The sequence below is a fragment of the Lissotriton vulgaris genome, chromosome 1_2, assembly GCF_964263255.1.
Source record: "Lissotriton vulgaris chromosome 1_2, aLisVul1.2, whole genome shotgun sequence".
Lineage (NCBI taxonomy): Eukaryota > Metazoa > Chordata > Amphibia > Caudata > Salamandridae > Lissotriton > Lissotriton vulgaris.
Window position 1 is genome coordinate 129,520,887 of NC_141686.1, and position 16,231 is coordinate 129,537,117.

Genomic DNA, 16,231 nt, shown 5'->3' on the forward strand with positions numbered 1-16,231 from the left:
CGGTCTAAATGTAGCTCATTTGCGAGGTACAACTGTCCCAGCACAACATCTTCAAGAATGCAGCAACCCCATACCAGTTCATCAATCACTGATCCTTCAAGCGAAACATTTGAAAGTGATAAAAAAAAATAAAACCAATTAGAACAATTATTCGAAGGTTGTGCTTTGAGAGATCATAGGGAGCTGGAGATAGGCTTTTGAGCCCGAATTACTTATTGAGCACTCTGTCCATGTATGTGCTGCCCTTAACTAGGTTCACTTGGTCCAAACTGAGGCGATGCGCCTGATTACACAAAACAATGTGCTCCCTCAGTGTAGGTTGCATCTGACCTGAGGACAGTTCACTAGTTAAAGACAGGGCTGTGGTTTGAAACCATGGCTCCTTTCACTGAAGGTGGAACTATAGAGGCTTCGATGGTGACGAGACCTCCCTAGGTGGCTCCTCAAGACTAGCTCCTACTGCATCACTACAATGTCACACACAGCTAGTGGACTTTCTGGCAGCTTCTTTGCCTCTGAGTCCATGCTCTGTAATACATCATGGATGCTGTGTATGTTTTGATGTGTTTGTATTAACTGAAGTAACTGTAACTCGCACTATAACTCACACCCTGTCATGCACAGTGTTGTCATCAGTGATGAACATGTCATGAGTGTCGTACCATGCGAGGTCAAAGCCAGGATAGTAGCAGGCAAGGATGAAGGTTCTGCACCAGTATCCCGTAGGCTGCGGGATAAAGTGGCTACTGTCATGGTATTCCCCAGTAGCAGCCATGATTTCCTAGTGTGACGCCCCCAAAGAGTCTGAGGGCACCCACCAAATGGGCTGGAGTAAGCTGGAACCTGCTCATGCCTTGGGGTAGTGACCAGGGAGTTCAAATGGCAATATGTGCAGAACTGCTTGGACTAGACCAATAATTCCAATGATTTCAGAATCAGGGGATATCCTTTTGCTTACCCACTGATGGGGTTGAGTTGTTGAGATTTCATCAAAGCTCTTTGAGCAACTAAGAGCCGCATGGAATGGGGTCAGTAAGGGAGGAAACATGCTCATCCTCATAGGGAACTGAAGGTGACATCACTTTCGCTAACCCAGATGTCGCTGTGCTGTACGTTTTGCGTCTTTGACAGCTGGCTGGCAGATTCGCTCCATCAGGTTGTTGCACACACGTCCTCCCAGACAGCAAGGCTCCACTGTTTACTCCACTGTTTACTTATAGGGGTATGCAGAATTCACGTCATTTGTTTTTGCATAATGCAAATGGGTTGTTTAGCACTATATTTTAATTGCTCAACATTATGGTCATCCGAATGCCTAGAGACACGTTGTAGCCTATTCAAGTTGAGGCTTGTCTGACACAGAAAGTGCCTTTTCTCAGCCAGAGAAGGAGAGCTTGGCTGTAGTGTGGGCCTGTGAACAATTTCATGTGTTTCTATAAGAAAAATGTTTTACTATCATAACAGGCCATCAAGCGGTGCTCACTATTTTTGGATATTCAAAAGCCAAGATGCCCCGCGCCTCAAGAGGTGGGGTTTGAGACTGCAGGAGTATCACTACGCAATTGTGAACAATCCATTTAAAGACCAGAACTCTGGTAATTATTTTTCTTGAGTACTGCTAAATTGTCACAACTCAGCATTCAAAACATCTGAGGAGTGCATAAACTTCATTGTGAAGTCCAGTACGCTAGCAGTCCTATCCATTGAACAGATTGTTACTGCTACTTTTGCTGACAAGAACATGCTTATCCTCAAAGATATCATTTCAACTCAATCCTGGAAAAGTAGTGTTAAATCTATTGCTGACAATGCCAAATTAAAAAATATACAATATGAATTGTCCGTGACCAATGAAGGTGATGTATTGAGAGGCCCGAGGATTGTCATATCCGAGAGCCTAAGACAACAGGTCATTGAATTAGTCCATGAAGGACATTGTGGCATTGTAGCTACCAAAAGAGCCCTTAGAGACCGAGTGTGGTTCCAGCCTTTCCTGTCTCTCTTCCCATTCTTCTTATTCACTTTCTCTTCCTCTTTCTCATAGCCTCTATTTCATGTTCTCACTCTCTTCGTTTTTTCGCATCTCACTCTATTTTACTCTTTTGATGTCCTTTCTTGCTCCCACTCATCCTCTCTTTCTCACTCCCAATCTCACATTATTTACTTCTCCTCAAATCTTTTTTCCTCTCCTCACTGCTCTCTATTTGTCAGTTTATTTCTCTCCTAGTTCCTCCCTCTCTTCTTTTCTTCCCAGCTGCTGTTTCTCAAAATCTCGCTCGCCCTCTTGTGCCTTGCTCTGCGTCTCTTTTCCCTCATCTGTCTCTTCCCTCTTTTTCCTTGGCACTTTAATAAACTCTCTCTTTCTCACTCACCTTTTCTCTTTTCTGACTCTTCTGTCCCTCTTCCTGCAGACCTCTTCCTACTTTCTTCTCTTCTAAGTTTTCTAACAAAAGATTCCTAAATCAATCTCATTCTACAGCTCATTAGTTGAAATCTCTGTTTATTACATAACTTGGACTTTCTACTTCCTGTTTCTTACTCTCTCTGTCTCCCACTTTTTACCCTCATCTCTCTCTTTTCTGCCTGCATTTTCTTACACTCACTCTTTTTCGCTCACTTTTATCTCTTTTTCTCCTTTTCTCTCTCCATCTGTCCCTCTTCCCGTAGAACTATTTGTGGGATGGAATGCTACATTGGTAAGTAAATGATCCATGGATAACCCTAAAGATTAGTGAAGTATGATAGTTTGGTAAACTGTTTGATGGTTTGGTGGTACTGGCTTTGAGTCAACATCAGGGTCATGCGCTACCAAATTTAGGGACTTGGGAATGGGGGTGAGTAGGTGGCTGTCAGTTTAAGTTTTATTGATTCTCACTGATCTCAGTTAACTTATGTTCTGACTCTTTCTCTCTGGCAGTCATTTTGAGCTTGTTATCTGGTTACACATCCTGGTACTTAATTACATGTAATCCAAATGATTATTTCTCTTTCTACAGAGAAGAAAATAAAGAAAGCAGATTGCGGGGAGTGGCAGTGGAGTGTGTGCGTGGCAACCACTGGCGACTGTGGCCTGGGCACCCGGGAGGGCACTCGGACTGGCAAGGAGTGCAAGCAGACCATGAAGACCCAGAAATGCAAGATCCCTTGTAATTGGAAGAAACAATTTGGAGGTATGCGGCGGAAACCTAGATGAGGAGTAACTGAGGGAAGTGTGGAGAGGAATCACAGGAAAAGGAAGTTATTAAGACAAAGAGGGAAGCAGAGAAGGAGCAGGGTAACACTTGCGGAAAGTATACAGTAAGGGAGGAAGGAGACAAAGGAACAGAGGCCAAGCTTGAAGGGAGTTAGCCAGGGGGACTAGGCTTTTCTCAGTGCTTAATTTGAGCCGGCTGTTTCCGGTGGTCAGCACCGGCACTTAATTGTCAACACTGGCACTCATGACAGCTGCCACATGGTGGCGCTGTTTGCGTAATTTAGAGTGAGCAGAACAGCAATTGTTTATTAATTCAATAAACATTAAGAACAACTAATACCTGCCACCCAAGCAATTATTATAGGTTTGGGGGCCTGGAATATTCTGAATTGTCAGACTATTAGCAATGTGGTGCTTAGTAGTTGTAGAGGTACTGTCACTGGCAACGCTGGCAGCGGCAATGGGTGGCGCAAACTGCAGAGGCCGCCTTACTAGGGCCCTGACACTTATTATTTTTTTTACAAATAAAGCACAGGGAAGAAACCTGGAAACCAGGCCAATTTGGAATGGAAAACAACAGGCGAAAGGAGACAGCATTAGAATAAGGAGAATTAGGGATAGGACAGTCTGGGATAGAGAGAGCAGGGGAGAAGGAGAGAGGAGGCCGGCTTGCCACTCGGAGAGCCGTGCTCCCAGTCAAGACCAGCAGGTGTCGCTGCAAGCATTGCCAGTGGTTAGACTTACTGCAAGCATCCTCCCATTACCCCCTGTGTGTCTGACCCCTGACAAGCAACACACACTGGAACTCACACAGGAATTGTCAGTGTAAAGACGATCTGGGTCAGATTATTTAGCCATTATAAATGATTCATAATACTCCTACCAAGTGGATAGTGTAAGAGCAGAATTAAAAACAACTACATTTCATTGCACCTTCGCACATGCATGTGAACTGTGGTATTCATAAAGCATAAACCTAGCTATAAGTCAAACGAGTTCTGTACATCACCAAAGGGACAAAAATTGAGAATGTGTATAATTATCGTAAAGTGTTCCCCAGCAGAGAAATCATCAGCTCTGCCCTTTACGCCACCTCCTCTCCCCACTTTCACGGCGCTAACAGGAGACGTGGACTGGTGCAAGATGCCTCGTGACAAGAGCCCCAGCACTTATTTTATTTTTACAAATTAACCACTGGATCAAGACCCTTATGTCTGAAATAAGTACACTTAAATTGTGAACATCTGACTTGACAGTGGTTTGTGTAGTCTGGAAGGTAGTCAAGAAAATGCACTATTCACGCCCTGTCATTTCTGTGCCAGGCGGCCGCAGTAAGTAAAAGCAGCAGCAGGGTTTGCGAGAGGATAACGTAAAAAGAGGGACATATGTAACCACCCTTAGATAATCAATGAAAACCTGCAGGGTGAGCTCACTAAAACTGCCACATCTGTTCAGAGAAGGGTGGCCACCTGGGATGGCCCACACATTCTGGGCAGCAAATGTAATAATTCAGGCCAAAGGGCAAGATTCAGAAGTAAAATTCAGGACAAAACGTCCATTTTACAGACACATCTGAGAAGGTGACGCAGTGTTGTATAAGTAATTAAATAGTTGCCCAACAGTAGTACAAATCAAAATAGGTTTGTGATCTTTGGTCTGTATAATACATAACAAACATACCAGTACTGAACAAACATTTACATGTAATTGGACTTATTTAAAGATTAAAAAGTAGCAAACATGCAACATTCCACCTGCTCATTGATCCTGAATCATAGACTTGAATTAAAGACACCCTTTGTATACACAACATGTTCAGAAATGTAATAATGTTGAATTCTTAAGAAGCCAGTATGGCAAACTGCTAATTAAAAGAAGCAATTAAAACTGAAAAACTTAAATGATAGAAAAGCTGTAGCAGTCAAGGTTGCACCTTCAATTAACAAACTTTGATGGAATATTTGTAAACAATTTCCAATTATATAATTAATCTGTGCCTATTGTTTTACAGCTGTTATGTAGCAGATGGCAACAATTCCTCATGTATATTTTTGCATCAGTAATTTTCCACAGTAGAGATATTTTGTGAAATAACAGAGACAGAGGGCGCCATTTTGTTGTCAAACAGAGAGAGAAAGGGGCACACAAAGGAACAGAAAGAGAGACAGAAACACTGCTTTTAGAGACAGAATCACTGCTTTGTTTACTGGCGTGCTTACCCGTATTGTCATTTCCAACCTGCAACACTTTTATTTTTATTTGTAAATCAAATCTTTTGCTCTTTTTACAGTGTGCAGTGCGCTTAAGCCACAGTTTCAAGTGTTTGCTCTACAAAGCTTTGTCATAAATAATCAATTTAAGTGGAAATCTGCTTTTAAGTATAAACTCTTGCCCATCCCTTTTAACCTTTACCCATTTCAGAATCTTCGGGCGACATACACATGTGAGTAAATATGTATTTTTAAATTTGTGAGTAGGCCCAACATGTCTCCTGGTTGCAGTTTCCTGCAGTCTACTAAACCTGGGTGGAAGGGGATCTGAAGGAAAGGCCAAGGGGATCATTTCCGAGGATGGGCAGATGGGGGCGGTAAACCAGCTCTGTTTGCCCTTTTACCCTTCACCCCAGACCCCAGGCTCCTCTACCACAGTTCTTGAAGGTGCCAGAAAGGGACACAGGGAAATAGACACTGCATCTTGCGACACACATTCATTTGTCCAATTACCTTTCATCGCAAAGCTGTGTTATTTGTTTAAAATGTTGAAATCTGACTTTGAATACACTATGTATATATCTATAACATAAATACGCATACAAGGTCAGAGCAACACATTATATATATATATTCACTGAAAAAACATAGGTTTCAGGCATGTTATAGTTAGAAATTAGCATTTAAAAAACCTTAGAAATTCACTGAAAAACCCAGAGGTTTCAGGGACGTTATAGTTAGTTGGACATTTCACTCTTACAAAACCTGATAAATTCAGCCGTTATAGTTAGTTCAGCTAATTATAACTTGCGCCCCCACAATGCACTGCTGATGGCGTCACATATTACATCATTCATGACATGGTCAGTGACATCACTGATGACATCTCAAATGACATCACTGATACCATCACTGCTGACATCATCCAGTGACTGTGTGTTTCTATAACGTTTTAATATGTTTTATATATATGCAAGGTGTATTGAAGAATGAGTGGGTGTATAAGTGTCTGGATGGAGGATTTAGTAGGTGTGTGACTGTATATGTGAGTGAATACATGTGTCTTACTGAATGCATGGGTTAGTCACAGTGACTAAACTGTGTGAATGTCTGTATCAGTGTGTCTGTTGTAAGCCTGGACAATGAATTCCCCTCCGCTAGCAGAAGTTGCAGAGATTTGATAATTACGCATTTCATTAAAAACACAAAATTCATGCAAGAATTCCCACTCCGTTACACAATGGAGTTTTGTACTGTACCCACAACTCTTTGGTAATTCAACTTTACCTTTACATGCTCATAAGCACACAACCAATACTCAAACTGAACTTTAAAAAACATCAGGCAATGAGAGAGGTGATGATTTTGAGGTCACCACTTCCCTAGGGGGAGGCAAAGCAGATGCCTTGAACACAAAGAGCATATCATGCTGAACGATTCGGTGGTGGTCCCTTCTTCCTAGGACCACCCCAAGCAAAGTTATGGGAAAAAGTACAATGCCAACCAAAGGCCCAGCAAAGCATTATGGGGCAAGATTCTAGAGTTTAGTGAATATTATAGTATTAGCTCTCAGATGAGCTTGAGAGTCTGCCCATTGAGGAATGTTTTGATATGTTATACTATAATATTCACTGCCCTAGGAGGATGGAACCACCAGAGAATCATTTCAGCATGATGTGCTGTTTGTGTTCAAGGCATCTGCTTGGTCCTCTCCCTAGGTTTGGAAGGACCCCAAAATCATCACTTCTCTCACTACTTGCTATTTTTCATTTTCACTTTTGTGGGATGACTATATGCATTTTTGCATGCAAAGATAAACTTATTTAATCTTTAATTGAAGGCACTGCTTGCTATGTTTTAGTTTTTGAGAGTTGGCAAATGTATTTAAGCATGCAAAGATTATTTCTTTTTTTTTACTAATGATATTTGTTCAAAACTTTTATTAAGACACAGAGTTCATGCACAAACTCTGGAATATACTACTGCACCCATATTTCATTAATAAAAATTTTTACCGTTACATGCTACAAAGCATGTAACCAATTCACAAAAGTGAGCTTTGAAAAATATTAGTCAATGAGAGAGGTGATGATTTGGGGATTTTGCCTTCAATACAAAGAGCATGCTCAACTATTGTGGTGGTCCCATCCTCCTCCAACTACCCCAGGCAAAGTTATGGGCAAAAATACAATGATAATCAAAGGCCCAGCAAAGCATTATGGGGCAAGAGTCTAGAGTTTAGTGAATATTATAGTATTAGCTCTCATCTGAGCCCGAGAGCCTGCCCCTTGAGGAATGTTTTTATATTGGATACTATTATATTCACTGCACCCTAGAATATTGTCTCATAATGCTTTGCAGGGCCATTGGTTGGGATTGTATTTTTTTGCCAATCACTGTGCTTGGGGTGGTCCTAGGAGGATGGGACCACCACCAATAGTTCAGCATGATGTACTCTTTGTGTTCAAGGCATCTGCTTCGTTTTCTCCCTAGGCTAGTGTGGACATCAAAATCATCACTTCTCTCACTGCTTGCCGTATTTTCATCCTCACTTTTGTGACATGATTATATGCATTTTAGCATGTAATATTAGAGTTATTTGTGAGGTTTCTGTTTTATAAATTAAGGAGACATGGAATGGAGTTTCGGTGCAGAATTTACTGAGTTTTTGATCAATTCTGCAGAATTCCATGAAGTGGTACTCCGCCCACTCTTAGTTTGTTGTTGTGTAAGTTGCAGCATGGGTTTGTGAGTAGCTACATGAGTATCTATATGGGTTATTGATTGGTTGTCTGATTATCTGTATGGGTGCCTGAGTGTTTGTGTGGGTGAGGGGTGTGTGACTTTGTGCTTAGATATGTGAGTAGGTGATTCACTGGGTGTGTGGGTTCAAGAGTGTGTCTGTGAAGGGCTGTATGGGTAAGTGAGTGTGCGTGTGGCTGTGTTGGTGAGTGAATGAATGTCTCAGTGGTATATGTGTGAGTAATTACATATGTGAAAGGCAGTATATGTCAGTATTGGAGTATATAAATGACTATATATGAGAGTGAGTGATCGTGAGAGTGGCTGTATGGATGAGTGTGTACTTGTGTCAGTGATTATATAAGAGTGTAAGTATGTGTTAGTATCTGTATGTATAGGTGAGGTGGTGTGTGTATAACTGTATAGGTGATTAAAGGGGAGTGTGATTGATTCTTTACTTGACTGACTAGGTGTGTAAGTAACTGTATGGGTGAGTGGTGGTGTATGAGTGTCTGTATAGGTGTATGAATGCATATGATAGTGCTGTATTGATGAGTGACTGTATGTATGAGTGACTGTATGGGTGAATGAGTGGATGTGTGTGTAGACCTCAGAATCAGTGAGTGAGTATGCAGGAACAGGTGCTGGTGTGTCTATGTATTTAAAATGGTACTCTGTATTTTAGAGAGGGTGTATCAAAGGTTATATTCTGGTGTGAGGAGCTGTATCAGATTATCACGTGGATGATGTCATCAGTGATGTCATTTGAGATGTCACAGTGATGTCACTGACCATGTCATGAATGATGTAATATGTGACATCATCAGCAGTGCATTGAGGGGGCGTGAGTTATAGTTAGCTGAACTAACTATAACGGCCGAAATTCCCAGGTTTTGTAAGAGTGAAATGTCCAACTAACTATAACGTCCCTGAAACCTCTGTTTTTTTCAGTGAATTTCTAAGATTTTTGAAATCCTAATTTCTAACTATAATGTGCCTTAAAGCTATGGTTTTTTCAGTGAATTTCAAAGGTTTTTTAAATGCTAATTTCTAACTATGCCTACAGAGGTAGGACATGTGAAGAAAGAGGAACAAAGGCACAGAAAGAAGCAAGACAAATGCAGAAAGAGGCAACAGAAGTCCAGAAAGACAAAAAAAAGTGCAGGAAGAAGCAAGTGATGTGCAAAAAGAACCAACAGAGAACAGAAAGTCCTCCTGTGCACCAAACACTTTGCTGACGGGCACTAGTGGTAACTGACTCTGACTAACCAGACCTAGACCCAATGCTATGCTAAAAGACACTTAGAATACAGTGAAAACACCAGAATACACTAGGGAACACTATGCGCTGGGGTACCCCTGTGATTAGCATGACCTCCTCTGTAAGGCCCTAGTACATAATAGGGCTGGGGGATTAAAATTACCTTGGTGTCAGAGGTGTAGAAAGATGCTTCTTTAAGTAGTAGTCACGTTTGCAGAGTGGTGGAGAAAGGGTGCTGGACCTCCGATCAGTGCTCAGGAATTCCACTGCGTAGGACTTACAGAAGGTACCAGGAGGGCTTATTGGCCCCCAAGCTCCCTCAGGACTAAATTGGTCGGCATCCCCCATCCTGTAGTCTGCCAGGAGGTGTGTTTGCAGAGTAGTGGAGAAAGGTGGGTATGGCCTCCGAAGACATCTTAGCAATCCCACTGTGTGGGACTTACTGGAGGTAACAAGAAGGGTAGTTGTGCCTCAAGGACATCCTATGGGGCCATCTTCCCCTCCTATTACCTCCATTAGGTCCCACACAGCAGCATTGGTAAGTACTTCTACCAGGCCACGCTCCCTTTGCCCACCAATCTACAAACGTGCTCCCTGGCATGCTCTTGTATGGGGATTGAAGTCCCTTTCGCTGCTGGGGATCCTTTAGGGGCCAACTAACCTACCTCTTACCTCCAATAAGCCCCACGCAGTGAGATTGCTGAGAGGAAGACAAAGGCCATGCCCTCTTTTTCGACGACTCTGCAAATGCACCCCCTCCAATATGCGCCACAGAGCTAGATTGCAGAGAGGTGGTCTCAGGCCATGCCCCTTTTTACAACACTCTTCAAACGCGCCTCTTGAAGTGGACTTCATCCCCCGCACTTGTGTCCTGAGGTCCTCAGGACACAAGAGGACCTCATCGCCCCACCAACAGTGCGCCAAGAAGTGTGTTTGAGAGTGGTGTAAAAAGGGGCGTGGCCTCAGACCACATCTCTGCAACCAGCTCTGTGGTGTATATTGGAGTGGGCCAGTTGGCCCCCATGGATCCTCAGTATTCAAGGGGAATTAATTCCCCATCTAACAACACGCTAAAGCTGCGTTTACAGAGTAGTGGAGAAAGGCGGCATTGCCTCTGGCGAGATGGCGTTTTTTTTTACAAGATGAGTTGTGTGGCCCCCCTTCTTTTACATTTTTTGGGCCCTGGGAAACCCCATCTTTAGAAAAAATAAATTAAATAGGAAGGGGGCTTCGTGGCCCCACTCCTGAGGCCAATTTTGGCCAATTTCAGCCGCTTCTTTTTTTTTTTTAATGCTTTTTTTGGCCCTGGGAGTCCTTGTGGGACACCCTGAGCAGGCCTAGGGGATCAGAGTGTTTGTACACTGCCCCTTTTCTTGTTTTTTATTTTTGTTTCACCATTTTTCTTGTGAGCCACAAGATGGCTGCCAACAGTTCCTGGTTCTGAGTTATGGCTGCCAATCAATCAGAGTGAAGCTTGTGCCCGGGAGGGTTCACGAACCCTCCTGGGTGCTCAGATATCGATATTTTTCTTTTTAAAAATTTTCAGGACCTACTGAACAGATTTACACCATTTAAAAAAAAAGGGTGCCCTCTAAACCAAGACCTACCTTTTTGCCAAATAACATGGAGAAAATGTGCTTTGGGACCCCCCTTTTTTCTCGCCCCCTCTTGACGAATCACCCCGAAACTTTCAACGCACAAGCTGAGCGGTCCAACCCTATTTTTGGGAAAATTTCATGAAGATTCGTTAAACGACGACAAAGAAATTGGCAAATCAAAAAACGCTTTTCCTAACTATAACTACCTACTGGCGACCGCCAGTAGGTAATATATTTATATATCTTTGTAGGTGATCCCCATCAGTTTTATTCATGGTCCAGTGTGTGTCCCTACACTAAGTTTTACTTCTAGAGATGCCACGGCCGCCCTCCAATATTCTCATATTATGAGAAATTGCAGAAGTAGATTATGAGACCTTTTCTTTAGGGTCTGGGGAAATAGGTGCTTACTGGGCAGTCTCTGTAGTGGATGCTGTTGTTTACCATTAATGTTTCAGATCTTAAAACTATTTTATCCCAATTGGATGATGGAGTTATTCGCTGTGAAAACCTGTCTCACTAAAGGTGTCCATTGTGGGCAGTCAAGGCCTACTCCTGGGTGTGGTAAAGATCATTGGAACTTAAGTACAGTATGACACAGTCATTGCTCTCTATAAGCTCTATTTCCAGCTGAGGGATATCCTTTAGAAGAGTCTATTTTCGAGCAGGGGGTTATTGAATTAAACACCAAAAATGTGGTCACCAACTCATAATCCCTCCTGCTCCCCAACAATCTCCTAATGATGTGTCTATGCCTACAGAGTGTTTGCATCCATGCAAAGTGTCCTTTGAAGTGATCATTTTTCAAGTGGTACTTGACTGGCAGAACAATAAAGGAAAGGCCACACGCACACAGGCAAGTATGGGTGCTACATGAGTGCACTGCACGGCCATGTAAGAGATACCATGATGTTAAAGGGGGCATCCAGTGAATGATGTCACACTATGTCTCAAGTTCCAAGTCGACCCGACCCAACCCAAGCTATCAGTAAACAAAGGAACATTCTGGAATGCAGTGATTCATTTGAGCCAGCGCAGAAGCATCTGTCATATGTGGATAGTGGAGGGGGAGGGGCGAGGGAGGAGCAGCTGGGAGGCTGGAGCGGGGTGGAGAGCCGGGCTGGGAGGCACAACAACAAACAACAAAATGGCAGCAAGCCCAAAAGCGAAACAGGACGAGATTGGGGCACAATCTGGAATCGCTAATAAATGGGCAGTGGCGCCGGTACAATCAGGCACAAATAGTTGAAGCAGGCAAAGCAAGCAGTGCACAGTTTTACCATTAATGCAGAGCAGTCAATCAGTATAGCGCTACGATGTCTATATCATCAGGCACAATAATTACAGTGAGCAGAGCGAGCAGTGCGCAATTTGAATAAAGGCAATGATTAGTCTGGCGGAAGCGCTACGATACCACTTCTATCAGCAGGGAGCAGCGTGAGGAGCGATCGCTTCTGAGCTAGGCAGTGAACCCACCACCGACAGCCTGTCGGTGGCGGGTTCACTGATATCGCAATCAGGCCCATAATATGAGCATATTGTCCATACTTACCCTCATTGTGGAGGATATGCAGTTTAATATCAATATTAGGACAATGAAACAATGATTTCACTGTCCTGGGGTCTCCAGCACTTGTGCCTTACTGTTTCGCTGATTCATCTCAATGACAATGGCGCTTCCTAACCTGCCTTCAGCCACATACTAGTGCAGGTGCAAGCATTGATTTGTTGACTAACATTCACTTCCCACAATGTTATCTCCTTCCTACAATGTCTGTTTTTAAAAAAATGTATAAGCAATATGTTTTGTCCCTTTTTTTTAAATAATTTTTTTTAAAGTTTGATTTATTGAAGAAAATAAAGAGGAGGGGGAGGAGGGGGAAAGAGAGGGGTAAGAGTTACAATAAATGGATATATAAAAGAAGCAATACAGTAACGTTTCTCATGTAAGGTAAGCATAACAAGCATGAGGAATTATGAACATCACATGTGAGTACAAATGAAAGGTAAAATACAGTATATTGAAACTTAATATTTAAAGCAATCGGGTAATAAGAAAATCATGGAGGTTTGCGTACTTCAACTATTGTAGGATTTGGATAGGGATGTACAGAAGCAGAGGAAGAAAGATATGTTACCAAGGGAAGCCAAATCAGGTCACGTTTAATAGCCAGGGATATGGGAGAAACATAATTAGTGTCCAGACGGTGATGAAAGCAGACCACCAAGATTGATAGGAAATACTTGCAGCTTGTTTCCAGTTTGAGGTGATGTTATGGAATGCTACAGCTATGAAGAGGTCGAGTAAAAGGTAGTGGCTGGGAGAAAGAGGAAGATCTGGTGAGAGGGAGCCTAGAAAAACTTGTGTAGGGGAAAAGGGAACTGGAACTGGAAACATTTTTGTATGTTCTTCCAAACTAGTTGCCAGAACTGGGATGTAGGAGGGCAATCAAACAGCATATGCTTGAGCTCTGCAGAGGGACAAGGACATGACCAACAAGTAGAGGGAGTATCTGGTGAAAAGCGGGATAAAGCAAGTGGGGTGAGTAAAGTTCTGTTATAAATGAAATATAAAGTTTGGGTAGTATTAGCAGCTCTAGAGGTCTTATGAAGTTTAGACCATATTTTAGCCCACAAAGGTACAGGCCAAGTTTGAGAAAGATCCGATTCCCAGGCATTCTCGATACGAGACTTTAGTCTATCATTAAGAAGGCGGAAAGAATTATACAGAGCAGATGCAGAAGGAGAAGCTTCCAATAATAGGGAAGTGGATCTACGGTCTAAAGGAACATCATTGGAAGGTGTTAGAGAGTGAAGATAGGCGATCAAGACTGGATAACGTTTTGTCCCTTTTAACATTGTACAGCGCCTTGAAGTCAGTAGTCCAAGTGTGTGCTATATATAAAGCTCAAATCAATTAATTTTAGTGTAAATCTGTTTCAATCTAAAACCCTTGTCCTCCTCTCCACCCCCCAGAGTATCTCTCTGTGACCCCCACCCTTACTTTTCAAGCCGTAAATTCAAACTACAGTAATAATAATGCTTGTGGCCAATCCGCTTTTGACTAAGCACCATTTGACCCCAGCTGCAGTCATAAAGCTCGAAGAGGTCGAATCACATGGGTGCTACTTATTACACATTTGATTTTTTTACCCTGTATTTGGATGGGCCCCCATGCAAATGACAGAACATCTCTCCTTGAGTATGCATCAGCGCTAGATAGCTGTATTAAAGAAGGAGTCGCCCAAGCATCTGCGGCCCCTTCTGCAATACCGAAGTACCCTGGGGGAGGAAGGCCCAGAAACTGGATGCACACACCCACTGTCAGGGCTTTAAGTGGGATGAAAAAATTAGGGGGGGAGAGGTGGTCTCTCAAAAGGGCGTGGGCAATGTAATTAAGGGTGTGGCTTAAAAACACGTAAGCTAAAGTTCTGTGCTTAGCACAGAGTGCCGCTTAACTGGTATTTTGTTGCCTCTGTCATGTCATCCATATATGACAACAAGTGACATTACAAGTCAGGACTGTTGGCTTTGTCTATGGTTGTTAGTTGCATGAGATAAATAAGCAACGACTACGACTTCTCTGTATATAATATTGAAAATGCTTCAGTTCTGACAAGATGAGACTGTGAAAGAACTATAACAAGTCTCTTTTGAGTTACGTCATAGGCAGTGAAGGGTGGTACTGCTGCCGATTTAAGATTTATTTATTTTGAGGGCAAAAATGGAGAGGCCAATAGCCACCCATATCAGCAGTTGATTCTAGACCTGCCAGTGCTGGGCACCGTCAGAACCAGGCCTACTTAAAGGCCTGCCCACTGTACTCCCAGGGCACTGAGGGGCGATGTCGGGAGAACGCAACACCTTGCAAACGGGACTGATCTCCAGTCGGCAGTCCCGACCGTCTGATATGGATGCGACCGAACACTGTTCAGTTGCATTCTAACATTTTCCTATGGGAGCATGTGTTATTGCCGTTAGTTAGTACATAGTACGTAGTACATGCTCCCATAAGGAAATGGGACGTGGTGTTAAACCCTGCACCCGTGGCAGGCAAGAATCAAGGTGTCTGCCTCGGGTTGTAGGGCTTAACAGGGTGCCCCCTTGGCCCCAACCGGAGGCTGCACCCACAAGGGGTCCTGCGAGGGGCCCCTAAACATGCATTTCGACAGGGTTTCCATGTCGAAAGGCTGGCAAAGAAACCCTGCCTGAAACCGTGCTTCATAATCCCAAGGGCAGGGAATGTTTCCCTTTGGGATTACAGGCCGGCCTCCGGAATGACCGGTCGGTTTCAATTCCGACCAACTGATTCATAATCAACTAGTTGGAACTGAAATGGTCGGAGGCTTTCCGACCAACATCGTAATAAGCCCCTTAGTGTAATACGGCCTCAGATGCCACTGACAGCCGTACTACCAGAAATAGTCAGCAAATATCAAAGTAAGAGCACCACTCTCATAAAAAAATCACTAGGTGTCACTGTAGGAGCAGCCAGAGCAAGCCTGTAAAAACAGTACTCACAGAATGGGCCAGTATGGGTAATTATAACAGCTGACTCCCAGGTCAGAAAAGCAAGCATTAGACAGAGACCTTCGGTTCTTTTATTAATGTAGTTATTGTTATGAACTATAGTTAAATGTGGCTATGTGGCTAGTGGTGCAACGCCCCACCCCCCAATGGATGCACTGCCCCTGTGCTCATCATCAAAATCCTGGTTGATGGTTGATAGACTCAAGTACCATGTTCAAGTAATTTCTGGGAAAAATAATCAAATTAAAACAAAGTACTTACAGTGCAATTGGTTCATACTGCCACTCCCACTCATGCTCACCTTAGTGGTGTATACGTATGAGCACTTAAGAGCTCTTGCATAGTGGTAATTGAAACGAACAAATGTGAATTATTCTGTAATTAAAAAAGAGGCTCATCTAGTTGAGGAACATTAGGTATTGGAATATGTGTGCGTGGTATGCACTTTTAAATTGGAGACATATTTAACCACCCATTACAACCCCGTCGTCGAAAGGCAGATATGGTTTTATAAAAATACAGGGCCCGATTCACAGAATGAACTTAAGACTCAATCCTAAACGTACTACTATTTTGGTATTCACAGAATGCACTTACTACTTTTGGCATTCACAGAATGAACTTACTACTTTTGGTATTCACAGAAGTTGGGATTTTGTCTTAAATTAGTCTTAAAACGTACATTCTTCTGGGACAT

The 16,231-nt window shown here is 42.9% G+C and overlaps 1 protein-coding gene across 1 annotated transcript in view; it reads left to right on the forward strand.

Annotated features, from left to right (window-relative positions):
- PTN (pleiotrophin) overlaps window positions 1–16,231 on the forward strand; it is a 266,890-nt gene that overhangs the window by 160,893 nt on the left and 89,766 nt on the right. The window contains exon 3 of the mRNA XM_086952975.1: window positions 2,997–3,170. Coding sequence (XP_086809101.1) covers window positions 2,997–3,170 — 174 coding nt within the window. The remainder of the gene's footprint in view (window positions 1–2,996; window positions 3,171–16,231) is intronic.